At 40.4% G+C, this 21,941-nt stretch overlaps 2 protein-coding genes across 2 annotated transcripts; one reads left to right on the forward strand and one right to left on the reverse strand.

The window, feature by feature from the left end:
• The first annotated feature begins 6,247 nt into the window (after window positions 1-6,247).
• Window positions 6,248-7,189, forward strand: Olfr403 (olfactory receptor 403). Its single transcript, NM_207622.1, has one exon. The coding sequence runs from the start codon at window positions 6,248-6,250 to the stop codon at window positions 7,187-7,189; it is 942 nt and encodes a 313-aa protein (NP_997505.1).
• Window positions 7,190-16,940: 9,751 nt separating this feature from the next.
• Olfr43 (olfactory receptor 43) lies at window positions 16,941-18,032 on the reverse strand. Its single transcript, NM_146711.2, has one exon. It carries the CDS (start codon window positions 17,955-17,957, stop codon window positions 17,016-17,018), a length of 942 nt encoding a protein of 313 aa, NP_666922.2. The 5' UTR covers window positions 17,958-18,032; the 3' UTR covers window positions 16,941-17,015.
• Between the last annotated feature and the right edge of the window lie 3,909 nt (window positions 18,033-21,941).

A 21,941-nucleotide genomic window follows, 5' to 3' on the forward strand; every position in this document is an offset into this window, starting at 1 on the left:
CTGAGAGATATGGTTGAACCACTAGATTCCTGGTCATACTCAGAACTGAATCATTCCCAAACCTGTAGTCTCTTTATTTCAAGTGCATTTATGTTATAAGGATGGTATTTAAAATACCAGAACAACCAGATAATGATATGATAAAAATCTAACATATAGACTTAATACATAGGATATGAATTTGTTTGACCAAATTTTGAGTAAATATTGAAGACACATTTGTCATTTTCTTTCTGTGCAAAATCCTCTTTTTCTGCTGAGATAGGAGAAGCATAATTTCAAGACAACTATGTGGCACACAACAAAACCCTGTCATGTAAAAACAAGCAGAAAATGTATATGGATTGTGCAATGTTGAACCTATTTCTCCCATTACCAAATGAGAGAGACCACTAGATGACAGCTGACCAATTTCTAATTCCTCATATTTTTGAATTTCAATGGATTAGAATATGTTGATAATATTAATTTTCATATTAAAAAATATTAAGGAAAAGTGATTGTTACTTCCTGTTAATTTACTTGTTAGAGGTAGAATTATGTTTGGGTGGGTTTATTGAAAGATTACTTTCTTGCTTCTTCTAGGGTGGTTTCACTCCTTGTGTTGGTGTTTTCCATCTATTATCCTTTGTAGGGCTGGATTTGTGGAAAGATGTTGCATAAATTTGGTTTTGTCATGGAATATCTTGTTTTCTCTGTCTATGGTGATTGAGAGTTTTGCTGGGTATAGTAGCCTGGGCTGGCATTTGTGTTCTCTTAGGGTCTGTATGACATCTGCCCAGGATCTTCTAGCTTTCACAGTCTCTGGTGAGAAGTCTAGTGTAATTCTGATAGGTCTGCATTTATATGTTACTTGACCTTTTCCCTTACTGCTTTTAATATTCTTTCTTTGTTTAGTGTGTTTGGTGTTTTGATTATTATGTGGCAGGAGGAATTTTGGGGGGGTCGAGTCTATTTGGACTTCTGTAGGCTTCTTGTATGTTCATGGGCATCCCTTTCTTTAGGTTAGGGAAGTTTCCCTCTATAATTTTGTTGAGGATATTTATTGACCCTTTAAGTTGGGGATCTTCACTCTCTTCTATACCTATTATCCTTAGCTTTGGTCTTCTCATTGTGTCCTGTATTTCCTGGATGTTTTGGGTTAGGAGCTTTTTGGTTTTTGCATTTTCTTTCACTGTTATGTCAATGTTTTCTATGGTATTTTCTGCATCTGAGATTCTCTGGTCTATCTCTTGTATTTTGTTGGTGATGCTTGTATCTATGACTCCTGATCTCTTTCCTTGATTTTCTAACTCCAGGATTATCTCCCTTTATGATTTTTTTATACTTTCTAGTTCTATTTTTAGATCTTAGATGGTTTTGTTCCTTTCCTTTGCCTGTTTGATTGTGTTTTCCTGTATGTCTTCAAGGGATTTTTGTGTGTGCCTATTTAAGGGCTTCTAGCTGTTTACTTGTGTTCTCCTCTATTTCTTAAAGAGAGTTATTTATGTCCTTCTTAATATCCTCTATCATCATCATGAGAAGTGGTTTTAAATATGAATCTTGCCTTTCTGGTGTGTTGGGGTATCCAGGACTTGCTATGGTGGGAGAATTGGGTTCTGATGATGCCAAGTAACCTTGGTTTTTGTTGCTTATGTTCTTATGCTTGCCTCCTGCAATCTAGTTATCTCTAGTGATACCTGCCCTGACTATATCTGACTGGAGACTGTCCTTCCTGAGATCCTGGTTATGTCGGAAGACAGAGCCTGTAGCAGACTGAAAGGCAATTTTCTTATTTATTAATCCTCCTTTTTTATTGGATAATTTCTTTATTTACATTTCAAGTGTTATCCCTTTCCCCGATTTCCCTCTTTCCTGGAATCACCCTATCCCATCCTCCATCCCTCTGCTTCTATGAGGGTGTTCATCCACCCACCCACCCAATTCCACCTCCCATCCTTTATTCCTCTACACTGGGGCATCTATTGAGCCTTCACAGGACCAAGGAACTCTCTTCCCATTGATGCATGCCATTCTCTGCTACATATGCAGCTGGAGCCATGTGTACTCCTTTGTTGATGGCTTAGTCCCTGAGAGTTTTGGGAGGTCTGGTTGGTTGATATGGTTGTTCTTCTTATGGGGTTGCAAACCACTTCGACTCCTTCCTTTCCAGGTTTCCTATATAACAGTCATGTCCCAGTTCGTTTTTCTTGGATGCATGCACTGGAGTTTCTCTAGAAGCCAATTAGGAGGCACATTTGCTGAGCTGAGGATATGTGATTTAGGGCTTCCTTACATATGGGCTCATTACATAAATGCCAGTGTTCATTTTTCATTTCTTTGCAATACTTGAAACTCTCAGAGTTTATTTATCTGCTCCATTTAGTTAACTTTTAGCTTTTAACCATCTAGTTAACTATCATTTTTCCATTTTGCTTACTAATTACACTAGTTTCTGCTTTGTAGTTTGCCTAGACAACAATATAGAACCAAGACACTGAATAGTGCCTGTTGGGTGGTGGTAGATGGCCTGGGTTGATTTAGAAGTGAGCAAGGGAAAGCATGGACTGGGTGCTTAGGTGAGAGCTGGAGGCTAATGGTTACTGAAGTAGGAAAAGTGATGACTTTTCCAGGTTTCCTGCTCTGTTTGGGGTTCTGTTCTAAAAATGCATAGGATCCCACAGTTTGTCAACTATTAATATTTTGTGGAAATGTGTATGACAGATTCCTTTAGTTAACCCAGGGTATGCCTTTCCCTTTTATTTTTACGTACAGAGGTTTCAAAACGGTCAAAGTTTATGATAAGTTTTCTTGGCTTTGTGTGTGTGTGTGTGTGTGTGTGTGTGTGTGTGTGTGTATGTGTGTATACAATTTGACCTATTTGAAGATGGTAGCTACTACCTTAATTTCATAGATATTTTCTGTATTTTTCACAGTTTGCCATTCACTATTAATATTTTATGGATTCTCTCTAAAATTTACTTTTAATATCTAGGTAGTAAACTTTCTTATGATTAGCTGCATATCATATGCCTCTCTCTCTCTCTCTCTCTCTCTCTCTCTCTCTCTCTCTCTCTCTCCCAGTCAACTAGGCAATTCTGCTTGTCACCTCTCTGCCAATACTCAGCCAGTATGCTGAAAGAGCACCCAGTGCTCTTAACTGCAGGGCCATGTCTCCAGTCCACAAGATAGTTTCTTTATGAGCCAAACATGAGAGCCATGGTCATGAAACATAGATTTAGGTTGTTACAAATAACATGTTTCACCATAGAAAAAGCTACATAAACTTTTATTAATTGCAGAACAAAAATAACATAAGTTAATGTATTTACCAAGTGTACTAATGGGGAGTATAGGTAAGCATATCGCAGCAAAGCACAGAAAACCCTGTTCTAGGTTTCACATGACAATCTCTGCTTTTGAATTCATGGAAAGGAGTCTCTTGAGAATGTATTTCAGATGTGTTCTTTTTATCAAAAAAATATGTCAAACATAGGATTCTTTAGCTAGTTTTAAATGTCTTTTGTTGCAATAACTTCTCAATTCCTCAACACTCTCCATGACTATTTTAAATGAGGACTTTTTCATGAAACTATATTTTCTAATATACTTTTGTAGAAGTATAAAAACAAGATTTTTAAGTACTAGTTTAGAACAAACCAACAAACAATAAAACCTGAATGTGATGTCTTACAGTACAAGAGTTTCTCTTGGGCCCTCTTGGTAAACAATCATTGTTTTCTGTGGATTTTATCCTTTTGATACTTTATTCCTAAACTCATGTCTACATTGACAAATTTTTGTTCTCTTTTCATACTTAGGGAACTATTTCAAGTGTTTAAGGCATAGACAATGAATCCCTATGCTTCATGTGGATCTGTGGATATGTCCTTTGAGCCTAAGATCATAAAGACCTACATCTCAGCCAATGGGTCCAACCCCAATTGTGACTATGATCCCGAGGGGGTGATACTGCACAGACAACAGCTTAAAGTTTTGTTCTGAGCACTCTTTTGGTTATCACATTAAGGTATTCCCCTGATCTTTTAAATATTCCCATGCATTTTAATGCGCTTTTCGTTTTTACAATAATCTACAACTTCTGTGTGCTTTCATGGAAATGAGACAGGTCAACATCAACTTAGTCCACCATGTTGCCCAAGCCTCCCTCTGAAGTCTTACCCTTCCATGCCACATAAGCTATCCACATTCTCAGGCCTCTGTGTTAACTAAACTTTTTGAAACATGAGGCACCATGAAGAAGAGGAAGGGAGTCTTAAGAGATCAAGCTAAGCTGCTTTTGGTGCAGTGATGAAAAGGAACATTGTCATTAGCTACAAAAAGGATGGTTAGACCTACATCCCCATGTCCACGCTATAATTCATGTAAGAGATACTGAAAATTGGTGATTGAATTAATCACATATTCATTTAATTTTAATAAAAATCACTTTGGAAAGATTAGTGAGCTACAAATGTCTCAATTACTATAGCAAACTTATCATAGGCTGTCAATGACTTAAACAAGAATAAAATACTATTTTCCACAAGGTAAATGTAAAAGATAATATTTTTGTTTGGGGTATCATTCCTGTATGTGGGAAGCTCTTGATATAAGTTCATCCCACAACATGACCCCATCATTCCATTCAATTTCTTCAACACTTCTAGTCAGCAATAGAGTGTGAAAGAAGCCCAAAACTAGAACACCTAATTGGATTGGCTAGAACTCAGTCACATAGCTGCACCTCCCTACAACAGAGACTGGGAAATGTAGTTTAAATTTGTTTCTCAAAAAGTCCAAAGTAGCACACTTGGCTAAGCAGTTAGTAGACTTAATCATAGTTAGTATAAGAGCACAAGATAGGGAAGATAGGAGGAGACTAGAGAACCAGCTAAGAAAATATTGTAACACTTCAGGTACTAAACCGTGGTGGTCAAACATACTAAAGCATCGAGATAGAAAGCAGAAAGGCTGAATTGTGCAATAACTTTTTATATAAACAATAAACACTATCACATGTACATTCAAGAGAAGATAAACTGGACACTTCCAAAAATGAAACACTAGTCAGCTAAACAAACATGGAATGTGGGTTGATTGTTGTACACTATGAATGACAATCTACTGGGAGTTAGAGTAAACAATATGGGCCTGATGAGATATCTCAGTGGGTAAGAGCAGTTGTTGTGAAAGCATGAGAACCTAATTTTAAGTCTCCAGCACCCTGATACACATCTGGGCATGACTGTGCATACCTGTAACTCCAACATTGGTGGACAGAGACAAGCAGATTATGAGGGTGTTTTTAGCCACCATCCTAATCCAGTCAACACGCTACAGACTCAGTGAAAGATCTAATACACATATGCTTCACACACTGAACTATGTGTCGTTTTTTTCCACAAACCATGGCTATTTCTTCTTAGCCTGTAATATGCTAAAGGAAGTTTAGCCAGACATGTGGGCAAGATGCCTGAACATGGAAATGTGGAAGAAAATTGAAACCTTTGTAAACAAACCTAAGAGTTAACTAATCTGTAGATATAACCATGATGTGGTTCTGTGACACTTCAAAAGAAATATGAAGAGGAAAGGCTGGAGAAAGACACACCATGGTGGTGTACACTAGAGCATTTGTCACCAAGAAAAAGTCTATGAAATCTATTTTTGTCAGTGGGGATTCTGAGAACATTCACTGGACTAATACCAGTGAGCATCATGGTTAAAACCCTCCAGTGACCACTGTAGACACAGCTACCTCTTGGTGCTATAGTGCCTGCTCGGTGCAGCAACTCCACATTTCCAGGCTATCATTAATACTAACAGGCTGGTTGCAGTGAAATATTTCATTACCCCAAAATGTCCTTACCTTTATACTAAATTTTTAATTCAGAACTCTCCACAAAAGGAAAAACTGCTTTACATGCAGAATGAACAATTAATATTTCCCCTTAACTATGAGACAAGAAAATATAGGTTATTTACATTTTAATTATGAAATAATCAAATCTTAGATGGATGTGTGAAAGTGTTGACAGGAAAACTGTAAGTCAGAGGTGCTCACTTGCTACTTAGATGTGCGTTTAGAGTAAATGACTACTTTTGCCATGGACCAACAGGAAATTCCCCAAATTATATGGCTCTAATTTCATAGATCTGGGTGTACATAGAGCTGATCCCTTGAGTAAACTGTTATATGTGCTAACATAGATCATAATTGCACTAATGGTTCTGGGTTCATGTCTACTTTCATGTTGAAGGAGCCATGAGAGAAGAAAATGAGTCTTCTACCATAGATTTCACTCTCCTGGGAGTTACAAGGCAGCGGGAGCAGGAATATTTCTTCTTCATCCTCTTCCTGTTCATTTACCCCATCACAGTGTTTGGGAACATGCTCATCATCCTAGCCATTCACTCTGACACTCGCCTCCATAACCCTATGTACTTTTTCCTGGCCAACCTCTCCCTTGTTGACATCTTCTTCTCCTCTGTAACTATTCCCAAGATGCTGGCCAACCATCTCCTAGGTAGCAAGGCCATCTCCTTTGGGGGATGTATGGCACAGATGTACTTCATGATATCATTGGGAAACACAGACAGTTATATACTAGCTGCAATGGCATATGACCGAGCTGTGGCTATCAGTCGCCCGCTTCATTATGCAACAATTATGAGTCCACAACTTTGTGTCCTGCTGGTTGCTGGGTCCTGGGTGATTGCAAATGCTAATGCACTGCCCCACACCCTACTCACAGCTAGATTGTCCTTCTGTGGCAATAAGGATGTGGCCAACTTCTACTGTGACATTACACCTTTGCTCCAGCTGTCCTGTTCTGACATCCGCTTCAATGTGAAGATGATGTACCTTGGGGTGGGGGTCTTCTCTGTGCCACTGCTGTGCATCATCATCTCCTATGTCCGGGTCTTTTCCACAGTCTTGCGGGTTCCATCTACCAAGGGCTTCCTGAAGGCCTTGTCCACCTGTGGCTCTCACCTGACAGTGGTGTCCTTGTATTATGGGACAGTCATGGGCATGTATTTCCGGCCCCTGACCAGTTACAGTCTGAAGCATGCATTGATAACTGTGATGTACACGGCAGTGACCCCAATGCTGAACCCTTTCATCTACAGCCTGAGGAACCGGGACATGAAGGCTGCTCTGAAGAAACTCTTCCACTGCCACTCTTCCTCTTCTTCCCTCATGTGAGACCATGCCCAGCTGATACTGTGGTCCCAAGTCAGAAGCACTAGGAAACTCAGCTTCAATGTCACCCCTGCAAGAAGCTGCTTGTCATCTTTCCAGGTTGAAATTCCTTCCCTCAAGAGCATTTTTTGATAGTCTGAGGAGGCAATTCATGCAATGCACTAATATCAATGTATTTCTGCTCCCTTGGGCAGAAGGCTCTGGGCTCAGTTCTCACCAGCCTACTGAGCAACTTTGACTTTAATGTGTCAAAATCAGACTAATATTATCTGTGCTGCCTATGTCACAGGCTGTGATCAGAGTACCATATGAGTCAAAGACTGTTGTTCATTGTGTGATGATTTTTTTCTAACAACTGTATTTATCACAATGGCTAGCCTGCAAGTCTATGTGTACAAGACCTGTCCTAACATCTGGCTGTACCTTCACAATCTTGGTTATTTAACCTGCATCCAAAAAATGTGAATAGGAGTGATATGAGCTAATTTTAAAAAAATTTTTGGTTTTTCAAGACAGGGTTTCTCTGTATAACCCTGACTGTCCTGGAACTCACTTTGTAGACCAGGCTGGCCTCGAACTCAGAAAACCACCTGCCTCTGCCTACCAAGTGCTGGGATTAAAGGCGTGTGCCACCATGCCCAGCAAATTTTTGGGACTAATTAAAATATTAATTTCTGAAGTTTAATCTAATCGTGATCAGAGATTACTAGACTGGACACGGTTTACTTAGCTTCTGTCTTTTTCATTTTGTTTTGTGTCTTCAGGCATGCTTTCATAAGTAACACAGGCTGGATTTGAACTCTCAGTATTCTTCTCCTATCTGTTAATTGAAGAGACTGCAAAATATTTCCATTTTATCAAGTTTTCCATCCTTAAATGCTTAAAAAAAAAACTTTGTCAGGGGTGCATTTCTATGCTGCCTTCATGTTTAACTAAAGTACACTGTCTCTTAAGATACTCTTATCAAAGTCTTACTCAGATGATGATAACTAACAGAATTGTTATCATTTAAGCAACAAAATTGTTACATGTTTAAAATAAGAAAATGCTAGTTTAGTTCAGTATAATATGAAATGTAGTGAGCAAACACTTGGGTTCAATGTAAATGAGGAGACAAAAACAATATAGAAAATAATGTGGCCATCTTCCTCCAATGTGTCCCAGAGAAAGTGAGGCTGTGATCTATCTGTCCTGATCACACTGGATGTTCCTCCCAAAATAGGGGAGTTAATTCAGAGGTCACTGAAGAACCATGGTGCTTCATGATGCTCTTTTTAAGAAAATGGGAATTTTTTTTCAAAATATTAGTAACTATTTATCAGTCTCATCTCCGAACATGGTGAGACCATGAAGAAATAGCATACACCTAACAGCACGCAAGCTTCTTTGCAAAAACGTATAAAATTATCATCTTCTGTGGGTGATTCACACTATCAAAACCTTGTTCATGGATAAAGAGAGATGATGCTTCTCGTTTTTCAGGCCTCTAATGCACTGAAGCCAGGAGCTTCCATGGTGACCTAAGGCTATGGCTATGAATGACTACAAATGTGAGTGAATGATCGATTGATGGAAAAGGAAAGGGATTTTATTTAGAGAATTTCAGGACAAGATGATGAAAATGCTTCCCAAGCAGGAGGGTCTTCATTTGGATTCTCAGCACTCATGTAAAAAAGCTAGATATATAGCCACACTCTTCTATAATGCCAGAAGAGAGATGCTGTGGGCTATCAGGATCCCTGGGAATGGCTGGCCAATCAGTCTAGCAAACTGATGAGCTCCAGGTTCAATGAGAGAGCTTGTCTTAGAAAATAAGATAGTGATTGAAGAAATCATCAGACTTTGACCTCTGGCTTCACATGCACTCGCATATGATTGAGTATGTACCTAAACTCAAGTGTGACATAAATTCATAAACACCCAACATTATATTATCAATACATTTCAAAGTTTTTAATTATTTTATTTATTTACATTCCAATGTTGCCCCCTCCTTCCCATTGCTCCCCTCGCAGAGTTCTTCCCTCATCTCTTCTCCCCTTTGCCTCTGAGAAGGTGACCCCAGGGGGGGGCACCAAGTCTCTACAGGATTAGACACATCCTCTGCAACTGAGCCCTGACAAGGCAGTCTTCTGCTACATATGTGCCATGCCATTAGACCACCTTGTGTATGCTCTTTGGTTGGTGGCTTAGTCTCTGGGAGCTCCCAGGGGTCTGTGTTAGTTGATATTGTTGGTCTTCCTATGGAGTTGCCATCCCCTTCAGCTCCTTCAATCCTTCCCCCAACTCTTCCACAGGGGTCCCTAACCTCAGTGCAATGGTTGACTGTAAGTATCTGCTTCTGTCATAGTCAGCTGCTAGTAGAGCCTCTCAAAGGACAGCCATGATAGGTTCCTGTCTGCAAGTACAACATGACATCAGTAATAGTGTCAGGGTTTGGTGCCCACCCATGGGATGAATCCCAAGTTGGGCTGGTCACTGCATGACCTTTTCTTTAATCTCTGCTTCATTTTTATCTCAGCATTTCTTTTAAACAGGAACAATTCTGGGTCAAAAATTTTGAAGGTAGTTTAGTGACCCCCCATCCCTGCACTGGGAGCCCAGTCTATCTACTGAAGGTGGTCCCTTCAGGCTCCATCTCCACATTGATGGGCATGTTGGCTAAGGTCATCTCCATTGAGTCCTGGTACACTCTCACATCCCAGGTCTCTAGGACTTTCTAGAGATTCACCCTGCCTGCCCCCACCTCCAACCCCCACAGCTGCATATTTTCATTCATTCTCCTAACCCTCTGGGCTTCCCTCCTGTCTCTGCCCCCATACCTGATCCTGCCCCCCTTCTCCCTCCTCCTCGACTCTCTCACCCATGTTCCCCCTCCTTTGCCTTTCAGGATTACTTTATACCCCCTTCTAGGTGGTATTGAAGCATCCTCACTTGGGTATTCTTTCTTGTTAAACTTCTTAAGGAAGTATTTGTTTCCCTGCCTTTTCAACCAAGGCTTTTTCTAATACATGAATCTTTTATCTAAGTTTGTATTTTGTGCTCAAAGTTGGATGCCATTTGTAACCACGGGGTTTTCCACCTATGCCTCAGTTCTCCAAATAATGACTCTGAGACTTCATTATATATGAATATCTGCCTAGGACAGAAGCTTGGGATGTTCCCCAACTAGCTTGCAACTTAATTAACCCACTCATTCTAGTCTATAAGTTCCATATGGTTGGCTACCTCTTCTCGTTTAATACATTTGTCTCCTCTTCCTGTGCACCACTATATCCAGAATTCTTCCTTTCATACTGGAACTCCCACTTCCTATTTCCTGCCTCAGCTCATTGTATAGTCAACTTTTTTTTTCTTTTCCATTTTTATTAGGTATTTAGCTCATTTACATTTCCAATGCTATACCAAAAGCCCCCCATAGCCATCCACCCCCACTCCCCTACCCACCCACTCCCCCTTTTTGCCCTGGCGTTCCCCTGTACTGGGGCATATAAAGTTTGCGTGTCCAATGGGCCTCTCTTTCCAGTGATGGCTGACTAGGCCATCTTTTGATACATATGCAGCTAGAGTCAAGAGCTCCGGGGTACTGGTTAGTTCATAATGTTGTTCCACCTATAGGGTTGCAGATCCCTTTAGCTCCTTGGCTACTTTCTCTAGCTCCTCCATTGGGAGCCCTGAGATCCATCCAGTAGCTGACTGTGAGCATCCACTTCTGTGTTTGCTAGGCCCCGGCATAGTCTCACAAGAGACAGCTACATCTGGGTCCTTTCAATAAAATCTTGCTAGTGTATGCAATGGTGTCAGCGTTTGGATGCTGATTATGGGGTGGATCCCTGGATATGGCAGTCTCTACATGGTCCATCCTTTCATCTCAGCTCCAAACTTTGTCTCTGTAACTCCTTCCAAGGGTGTTTTGTTCCCACTTCTAAGGAGGGGCATAGTGTCCACACTTCAGTCTTCATTCTTCTTGAGTTTCATGTGTTTAGCAAATTGTATCTTATATCTTGGGTATCCTAGGTTTTGGGCTAATATCCACTTATCAGTGAGTACATATTGTGTGAGTTCCTTTGTGAATGTGTTACCTCACTCAGGATGATGCCCTCCAGGTCCATCCATTTGGCTAGGAATTTCATAAATTCATTCTTTTTAATAGCTGAGTAGTACTCCATTGTGTAGATGTACCACATTTTCTGTATCCATTCCTCTGTTGAGAGGCATCTGGGTTCTTTCCAGCTTCTGGCTATTATAAATAAGGCTGCTATGAACTTAGTGGAGCATGTGTCCTTCTTACCAGTTGGGGCATCTTCTGGATATATGCCCAGGAGAGGTATTGCTGGATCCTCCGGTAGTACTATGTCCAATTTTCTGAGGAACCGCCAGACTGATTTCCAGAGTGGTTGTACAAGCCTGCAATCCCACCAACAATGGAAGAGTGTTCCTCTTTCTCCACATCCACGCCAGCATCTGCTGTCACCTGAATTTTTGATCTTAGCCATTCTGACTGGTGTGAGGTGGAATCTCAGGGTTGTTTTGATTTGCATTTCCCTGATGATTAAGGATGTTGAACATTTTTTCAGGTGCTTCTCTGCCATTCGGTATTCCTCAGGTGAGAATTCATTGTTCAGTTCTGAGCCCCATTTTTTAATGGGGTTATTTGATTTTCTGAAGTCCACCTTCTTGAGTTCTTTATATATGTTGAATATTAGTCCCCTATCTGATTTAAGATAGGTAAAGATCCTTTCCCAATCTGTTGGTGGTCTTTTTGTCTTATTGACGATGTCTTTTGCCTTGCACAAGCTTTGCAGTTTCATGAGGTCCCATTTGTCAATTCTCAATCTTACAGCACAAGCCATTGCTGTTCTGTTCAGGAATTTTTCCCCTGTGCCCATATCTTCGAGGCTTTTCCCCACTTTCTCCTCTATAAGTTTCAGTGTCTCTGGTTTTATGTGAAGTTCCTTGATCCACTTAGATTTGACCTTAGTACAAGGAGATAAGTATGGATCAATTCGCATTCTTCTACATGATAACAACCAGTTGTGCCAGCACCAATTGTTGAAAATGCTGTCTTTCTTCCACTGGATGGTTTTAGCTCCCTTCTCAAAAAGCAAATGACCATAAGTGTGTGGATTCATTTCTGGGTCTTCAACTCTATTCCATTGATCTACCTGTCTGTCACTGTACCAGTACCATGCAGTTTTTATCACAATTGCTCTGTAGTACAGCTTTAGGGCAAGCATTGTGATTCCACCAGATGTTCTCTTATCCTTGAGAATAGTTTTTGCTATGCTAGGTTTTTTATTATTCCAGATGAATTTGCAAATTGCCCATTCTAACAAAGTGAATAATTGAGTTGGAATTTTGATGGGGATTGCATAGAATCTGAAGATTGCTTTCAGAAAGATAGCCATTTTTACTATATTACTCCTGCCAATCCATGAGCATGGGAGATCTTTCCATCTTCTGAGATCGTCTTTAATTTCTTTCTTCAGAGACTTGAAGTTTTTATCATACAGATCTTTCACTTCCTTAGTTAGAGTCACGCCTAGGTATTTTATATTATTTGTGACTATTGAGAAGGGTGTTGTTTCCCTAATTTCTTTCTTCTCTTGTGTAGAGAAAGGCCATTGACTTGTTTGAGTTAATTTTATATCCAGCTACTTCACCGAAGCTGTTTATAAGGTTTAGGAGTTCTCTGGTGGAATTTTTAGGGTCACTTATATATACTATCATATCATCTGCAAAAAGTGATATTTTGACTTCCTCTTTTCCAATTTGTATCCCCTTGATCTCCTTTTGTTGTCGAATTGCTCTGGCTAATACTTCAAGTACTATGTTGAAAAGGTAGGGAGAAAGTTATAATCAGCTTTTTATTGACAGGTGATACTGGACTACTTCTGTTCTCCCTTGTGACCAAGTATAACTCATACACAATAAATCCTCTTGCTGTTAAATGAAGAAAAAAAAATCCACTGTCTGTTGGCATATATTTTTACTATTTTATTGGGTCCTTATGCATCTACCTCCCTTCCAACATTTATTTTACCCTAATCTCCCCCAACACTAGGTAACAGAGAAAAAAAGGTTAGAGGGAGAAAGGGATGTAGACCTCTGAAAGCTGCTTTCTGCTGATTAGAGGCATTAGGTTTCTTGGAGTAAGTCCAGTCTTTGTTGTCAGAATTTCCAGCAGTCCAGCAAACCAGCAATGGCAAATGCAACAGCAAAAACATCAGCAAGATGAACCAGCAGCAGCAGAGGCAGCAGCAAAGGGGAGCAGCAGCTACCACAGGCCCTCTCAGGACTCTCACATTCATACCCTCTCGAGAGTCACTAGAATTAAACTAACTGCATATGGTAAAAAATCACACCCCTGCTATTGCACAAGGCAAATCATAGTCACCTGCTGTGAAGCAACCTATTATTCCATACCTGGGATTAAAACTAAAACATATTCACATAACATATCTGGGTTTTTTAAGAAACCAAAAGTCTCACTATACCTGTCTTCCCTTTTGGCAGCAATTCTCATATTGTCAAAGTAAACTGTTACCACAAAGTTGCTTTGAATAAACTTTTTTTTTTAATTCAAGTTTCATCTAGTAATCTTCTTGGTGGCCTTGAACTCTATAACAACATAAAAGTTAAAAATAAATATTTTTAAAAAGTAAATTTTAAACCAATTATCACCAATACCCTTTATATAACTAAAATAACCAAAGTATATACTTTTCAGGAATTACACATTTTAAAAGGCCATGCATGTGACAGTTTCCTTGGATATTGAAGCATTCCATCCCTCAGGAAAGCTCCTTAAATAGGAAGGTAACTGTGGGAACAACACAGAGGATGGGTTGGGGGGGGAGATGTGATGGAGTGACATGATGAATCCCCAGAATCTGACTCCAGAGACCAGTGTCATGGGTGCAGATTCTTGTTTATTGCCCAACACATAAGCTTATATACAGTGTTTGAGCCAATCCAATTCCCTTAAATCCTTGGCCAATCATATCTCGACTCATTGTCACCATGTTCCAATTAAAACACTGCCTGATGAGGTAACTCAGAAGGAGTTGGACAGGGTCTGGAGGAGTATCATCACCTGTGAAGACCTGGGCTTGGTTCCTTTTTGCTGTCTCCCCGATGATCTGGGAGCCATCTTAGATCAAATGCCTGTAGATAAGGACTTTTTGAGGAATCGCAGGAGCCTGTGGCACCTCATTCATTCTCCTTCCCACTTTTTTCTTCACAGTATTGACTTCCACATCCCCCACAGTAAAAATTTACCAACCCTCCACAGAAGCAAAGAGCCTCCCCTCCCATTGATGCTAGATAAGGACATCCTCTGCTACAATTGCAGCTGGAGCCCTGGGTCCCTCCATGTATACTCTTTGGTTGGTGGTTTTGTCCCTGGGAACTCCAGTTAGTTTATATTGTTGTTCTTCCTATGGAGTTGCAATCCCCTTCAGATCCTTCAGTCCTTCCCCCAACTTTTCCATTGGAGTTGCTATGCTCAGCCTGATGGATGGATACAAGCATCCGCATCAGTATTGCTGAGGTGCTGGCAGAGCCTCTCAGGAGACAGCTATACCAGACTACTGTGAGAAAACACATCTTGGCATCAGCAATAGTGTCTGGGTTTGGTGTCTATAGATGGGATGGATCCCTAGGTGGGGCTGTCTCTGCTCCACTCTTTTTCCCTGCATTTCCTTTACAAGGGAAAAATTCTGAGTTAAGATTTTTGAGATGGATGGGTGTCCCCATCCCTCAACTGAAGGCCATGCCTATTCACTGGATAGATTCTCTACAGGTTCTATCTCCCCTTTGTTGGGTATTTCAGCTAATATCATCTCCATTGGTTCCTGGGAACCTCTTGCTTCCCTGGCATCTGGGACTTTCTAACAGCTACCTCCAGTTCCCCATCCCCGACTGCTACACACCTCTACTCAATTTCATGACCATCTGTACTTTTCCCCCATTTCCTCCCACCCCTAGTACTTCCCCCCGTTTTTCCCTACCCCTCCACACTCCCTCCCAGGTCCCTACTAGCAGAGTTTTTAAAAGTGTGTGTTACTATACCATACCAAATTAACTAATGTGTATTATGGTATAGAAAAGAATAAAGATCTATGTAGTTTTAAGTTTAAAGAGATTTACCAGCATCAAATACTAATTTTTCTGTTAAATACAAATAGTGCTATTTTGAATGCTATAGGAACTTTAGGAGGTGGGGCTCAGCTGGCAAAAGTACGGGTACTTCTCTGAAGATTGAACTCAGTTCTTGTTCCAGCCTGATTCTCTGCTTCTTCTTCCACACCAGTGAGCTACCCATATACTCCCAGCCACTAATGGAGCCAGTCATGCCGTCACACATTCTGAAGTCATGAGCCAAATGAAAGTTTTCCCTCCATAATTTATTCTATCCGGGGTTTACTCATGACAGTGAGGAAAGTAACTTAGGTCCACTCTTCTATCTCCACCACCCCTAAGTTTTAGAAAGCTATCCATGTAGACTCAACAATAGGCTGCCATGTTCTCTGGCTTCTGATTGGGCACAAAATGCAGAGTAGCAGAAGAGCTTGAGCAGAGGGAAGAAAGCAAGGTAAATTCATTCTCTAACTAATTGTAGGTTGCTTCATATTTAACTAAATTTTTGTCCCCTGCCAGACAATTGGGGTGGGACAGCTGTCCATTGCTATCCATCTCTGTCTCTCTCCCTGGCTGTGTGTTTTAATTGTCCTCATTCCCGACCGAGTAGGTCCTAAGGCTTCTTGCTGCTAGCCTCAAGTTGTGACTGTATGGTCTTTATATATATATATTTCCTAACATTCTAAGTTGTAAAATTTGATTGATTCATTGGTATTGTGTTCATTACATATCTGATTTTTAAGACAGGATCTTACTAAGTATCTTGGGCTATCCTCACCCAAGTTATCAGTTTAGACTACAGTAATCTTCTTGTCTAGCCTTAGTAGTGCTGGAGATATAAGTATGTGCCACCACCTCAAGCTTTCTCACTTCTTACAAGATACCCAAGTGCTTAGTCAGACTATGTTTCTGTAATATTATAATTAATCAAAACTTCCAATAAAATAATCAAAACACATAATAGTCATTATTAAAATCAATATATCTGATTAGTATCATTTATTCAATTTTTATGGAATTTTTCACTCTAAAATAAATATTTTAGAGGTATATTAAATGTGAAGTTGGCAGAAAAACACTTACCCAGGTTAGGTTCTTCAAAGATTTATTTAGATAGGCAAATAATGCCTGGTCTAGTTATCTCTAACCATAATCACAAACTAGTATTTTCATCCACTTTTTTCACATTTATTAAGTGTTATTGATGCACTTAATAAATGCAATTATGTCCAAAATTGAAGAGAAATGCAATATATAGTCACATGAGCCTTACTCATACATGCTTATAAACCTGACAGAGTGATCAAATATAGTAAATAAAATGCTCATGCAAACAGTAATCTAGTCTTTAAAGCATGAGCTACTGTGATCACATCCTGTGACATGGGTAAAACAGATATCAGTCCAACCTTCTACATGATGAAGTCAACACTTAGACTCCCAACTTCCTTGTCAGTCTGCCTGTGGGAACTGAATCCAGAGCAGTGTGCTGTACTCTGACCACGGGAGCAGAAATGTGTTTTGAAATCAGTAGAGTCCATAAGTTACCTCCATAAACTATCAGAAGGCTCCCAAGGAAAGGGATTTCAACCTGGAAAGATGACAAGCAGCTCCTTGCAGGGGTGACATTGAAGCTGAGTTTCCTAGTGCTTCTGACTTGGGACCACAGTATCAGCTGGGCATGGTCTCACATGAGGGAGGAAGAGGAAGAGGGGCAGTGGAAGAGTTTCTTCAGAGCAGCCTTCATGTCCCGGTTCCTCAGGCTGTAGATGAAAGGGTTCAGCATTGGGGTCACTGCCGTGTACATCACAGTTATCAATGCATGCTTCAGACTGTAACTGGTCAGGGGCCGGAAATACATGCCCATGACTGTCCCATAATACAAGGACACCACTGTCAGGTGAGAGCCACAGGTGGACAAGGCCTTCAGGAAGCCCTTGGTAGATGGAACCCGCAAGACTGTGGAAAAGACCCGGACGTAGGAGATGATGATGCACAGCAGTGGCACAGAGAAGACCCCCACCCCAAGGTACATCATCTTCACATTGAAGCGGATGTCAGAACAGGACAGCTGGAGCAAAGGTGTAATGTCACAGTAGAAGTTGGCCACATCCTTATTGCCACAGAAGGACAGTCTAGCTGTGAGTAGGGTGTGGGGCAGTGCATTAGCATTTGCAATCACCCAGGACCCAGCAACCAGCAGGACACAAAGTTGTGGACTCATAATTGTTGCATAATGAAGTGGGCGACTGATAGCCACAGCTCGGTCATATGCCATTGCAGCTAGTATATAACTGTCTGTATTTGCCAAGCCTATCATGAAGTACATCTGTGCCATACATCCCCCAAAGGAGATGGCCTTGCTACCTAGGAGATGGTTGGCCAGCATCTTGGGAATAGTTACAGAGGAGAAGAAGATGTCAACAAGGGAGAGGTTGGCCAGGAAAAAGTACATAGGGTTATGGAGGCGAGTGTCAGAGTGAATGGCTAGGATGATGAGCATGTTCCCAAACACTGTGATGGGGTAAATGAACAGGAAGAGGATGAAGAAGAAATATTCCTGCTCCCGCTGCCTTGTAACTCCCAGGAGAGTGAAATCTGTGGTAGAAGACTCGTTTTCTTCTCTCATGGCTCCTTCAACATGAAATCAGACATGAACCCAGAACCATTAGTGTGATTATTATCTATAGGCTGCCAGTCCCCCCAATCTAACAGGTGACTCTCTCTACACATGAGTCCATAAAAATTTAGTCACATATTTGGAGAAGTCCCATCAGTGGTACAGATGATCATTTATCTGTCAAAACTAATCAAGTTTACAAAATAAGGGATCTGTAAGCAACAATATTCATTTTTCCCTACAAAAAATGCCATTTAATATTTCATTATTTCATTCTTAAAGTTTATATTGCATGATCTTTATTCATAGTTTGACCTCAGAGAAAAATCACAAACAATGGACAGTTATGACTAATTATTGTTTGTTCAACATGTAGGGCATAGTCTCTTCTCCTAAAAGACTTAAAGTTTCAGGGAGAAGCCAGGATCACACTTGCCTCACTAGCCATCATATGGAAATCAGCCTTTTGAAATACTCTATCATGTACTATAATTCCAAGTCCTCTAGGAAAAACTAACCTAGAATTTGTCATTGTTTCTTTGACCAAACACAAAGTGATCTCATAGTATATAGAGTGTACACAGTGAAATGGGAAGACTGTAAGTTATAAGGATCACTGAATTCAAGTCCTACTAGCTAAAACCCAGTGAATGTTCCTCCCAGGTGTCCCATTCACAAAGTAGACATTTTCTGTCTCCTCTGGTTTCCCTTTGGTAGCCTTTCAATTACACACAACATTGTACTTTCTCTCTTCTCTGCCTATTCTTATTTATTTTGCTACCACCACTGCTTCATAAACTCTCCACTCTATTTCTGTAGTCTCAATTGTCTTATAACATAAAACATAGGCTAGGCCATCATGTTTTTCTACTGGTAATGTTGTAATATTTCTTTAACTTATTCACCAGTCTCTTCCAATTTCCCTTATCTTTTGCTCTCAGACATTAATTATAGTAGAGACTACTAGCTACTTGGTGATATTCATGCCATCCTCTTCTTAATCATCAACTTCAACTACATTTACTCATCTCCTTTGCAGAGAGGTGCAGTGAGGTGCAGTCATGTGACAGAGTTCTAGCAAATCCAACTATGTGTTCTACTTGGGAGCTTTCATCACACTACAGTACTAATAGTTTGAAAATATTGAAGAAGTTGAATGAGATGATATTGTTACATAATGAGATTATCCTATGTCAATAGGAGAGGGAGAGGGGGAGGGGGAGGGAGAGAGAAGGAGAGGGAGGGAGATGCATAAACCTGCTTGGGCTACACAATAAGAAAACAAATAAAACAGAAAAACTGGAACAAATATGAAATAATATTCTAGCCACCAAACACACATGGATCTTTGTTGTGGTGCTTTCTGGATGTTCTTGCATTTTAGCATCAGCTGTGTAATAATAAATAGGATTTCAAATAAGGATATTACCTGTTGATGATGATTTAATTCAGAGAATTGCCACGGAGCTGGTGGCTCAAGACAATATTTCATGGAAGCTAAGAAACAGAGATAGGATTCATTGTTGAGAAGTTGAAAGTGACTGGTTTGTCTTCACAGCTGGAGAGGGGTCCAGGACCCTGTATCATGTCAAGTGAACATGATCAGTGCAAGAAAGACTCAATTGAAAGGAATCAGAAGAGCTTGTATGATCTTTGACTAACATTTACTTATCTAGTGTTCTTCACCCAGGTTAATAAATTTCCTATGTTAAAAACCTCATCTTCAACTCAATTCATGGTGATTTTCTGTCTTTGTTCCATTACAGATAACCATCCAGTTATTCCACCTTCACATCTGCCTTCCAGACACTGGGTTGATTGTCCTCTTCCCCAAATATGCCACCCTCAGACAGCATTCCATTCTCCCACTTTCTTCTCTCAGAGCTGCCAAAGGGTAGTGGAGAAATCACACAGACTTGAGATTAGAGCTCTTGAGCCCAGATCCCAAGCAGACCTATCACTCCTCATCGAGTATTGCTATTACCTATTGAAGTCCATCTACAACTCTTCTACTCCCACAGCTCACCCCAATACCCACATGAGCAATGGGCCTAAATCCTGGACTCACCATTGAGTATCTTACTCCATAAAAGACCATTTCTTAATATGTTTTTGATGCATGTCATTCTTTGTGTTTTTCTCTGTAGTGTCCCTTTGCTCCCAAGGAAAAAAAATGTATCCATGTATCAAGCATAATCTCATGCTGATTTTCTTCTGTTTCCTGAGCTATCTCACTCCATCAACTTCTTTGCTGGCTCCATAGTGTTATAGCTATGTGCTCTAACTGCTGACTAACAAGCACACTGTAGCCTCTTCAGTCCTTCAGTGAACCCTCCTTGGTCTAGTAACCCATTCTAGCAACCATTCCTTTTAAAAAATGTATTCTCCTCTTCTAAATCAGGCTTGTTTACAAAGGTTGCTCTTCATAGAACTAAAAATATGCTTATAAACTCAGGTATGACACATGGCAGAGTTTTCCCAACTCACTCACTCTAACCATTAACTCATAGATGAAGTCCAAGTTTCTTATTGTGGAGAAAGCCTCAAGGACAGAAATTCAGACAGTAACATCAGTCCATCAAAGCAGAGGGGTACAGACAAGGCTGAGGACTAAGAAGGAATCAGCATGGAAAAGAAGGTTGTGTTTGTCTTGTGGAGGGTTGTTAGCCAATACAAGGGCTTTATTCAATATCCTGCTATTTACACATATTAGCACAGTGAATGTAGTTTCCACTAACCCTTTATGAAAAGATATGCTCACCCCTTTGTTTAATACACGTTGTGAATAGTGAATGTGGTAACAAGTTGATGGACAGTCCACTGCAAAAATTACATGATTATATTAAAAAAAAGTGTGGAGTTCAAGAACATGATGAAAAGATGCAACTCAAAGGGGGAAGTGATTGGTATAATCAACAGAGAAACAGAAAATACAAGAAGTAAGAGGAGAGTGGTTTGTTGTGTGTAAGGACTAAGGCATGGAGGTCCATGGTGCCAGATGTTAGAGAGATGCCAGGAGGGAGAGATGATTTCTGTATAAACCCATGCAAGAAGCAAAATGAACCTTGTACTGTTGGGGAGAAAAGACAAAGAGGCATCAACAAGAACATGTCTGAGTTCCCTGAAAGGTATCAATCTCACACAGAGCTCACCACTACTATTTATACCCCTGAAGAGTGATCTGGCTTTGACGTGAGCTATGCTACTGAGGAAAATTTTTGCAAGGACAGGTAAGACCAATGGTTTGCCCTTGTCATCTGGTTGCAAGAAACAAGTCAAAAAAGAATATGCTTCAAATATTTTTCAGATTTCTGTAGTAATTCCACTCCTTAAGACTTTGACTCTGCAAAGGGTCCACTGTTTAGCCCCAAAGTGTGGGAGCAGAGACATCTTTGTAGTTCCTCTCTTAAGACCTTACATTTCTGCATTTGCATGGCTGTACTCCACATGCCTGTAACACACAGCAAACATATAACACATTTCAGGGGTAGACATTGCTTCAATGGGATAACAGAAGCACAACTGCCCCTTCCCAGCTCTGTATTCATGGACAAAGTCCCAGGAGACCTGTAGTCAGAGCAGGAATTCTGTCTATCTGCCTTTTTGTCTATTGGATCTTCAAAACTTAGGTCAGACTATGATTTGTATCCATCTAACCTCTCTGTGTGAGTGTTAGTGACTCACTTCACCTAGTAAATGATTTGAGAAAAGGGCATGATGATTCTACTTACCTTGTGGAGCGTTTGTGAGGGTCTAGGAACAGCATGCTGGTGATATGGCTGCTTCTGCCGTGTGTCTAGATCATGCTGTCATAAGTGCTCTCTCTCCAATGTCCTCAGACCTACCTGGATGTCAGTAGACATTGCCATAAGATATCCTGTTCCCATAGGTTTAACTCCTGTTACATAAATGAAACTTTGCAAGCAGCTAGACTAGGACCTGTGCCCAGGCACACTCAGAGCAGCATCCTGGGGCTGTGTTTAGATGAACATG

This window comes from Mus musculus, chromosome 11 (assembly GCF_000001635.26).
Source record: "Mus musculus strain C57BL/6J chromosome 11, GRCm38.p6 C57BL/6J".
NCBI classification, from domain to species: domain Eukaryota; kingdom Metazoa; phylum Chordata; class Mammalia; order Rodentia; family Muridae; genus Mus; species Mus musculus.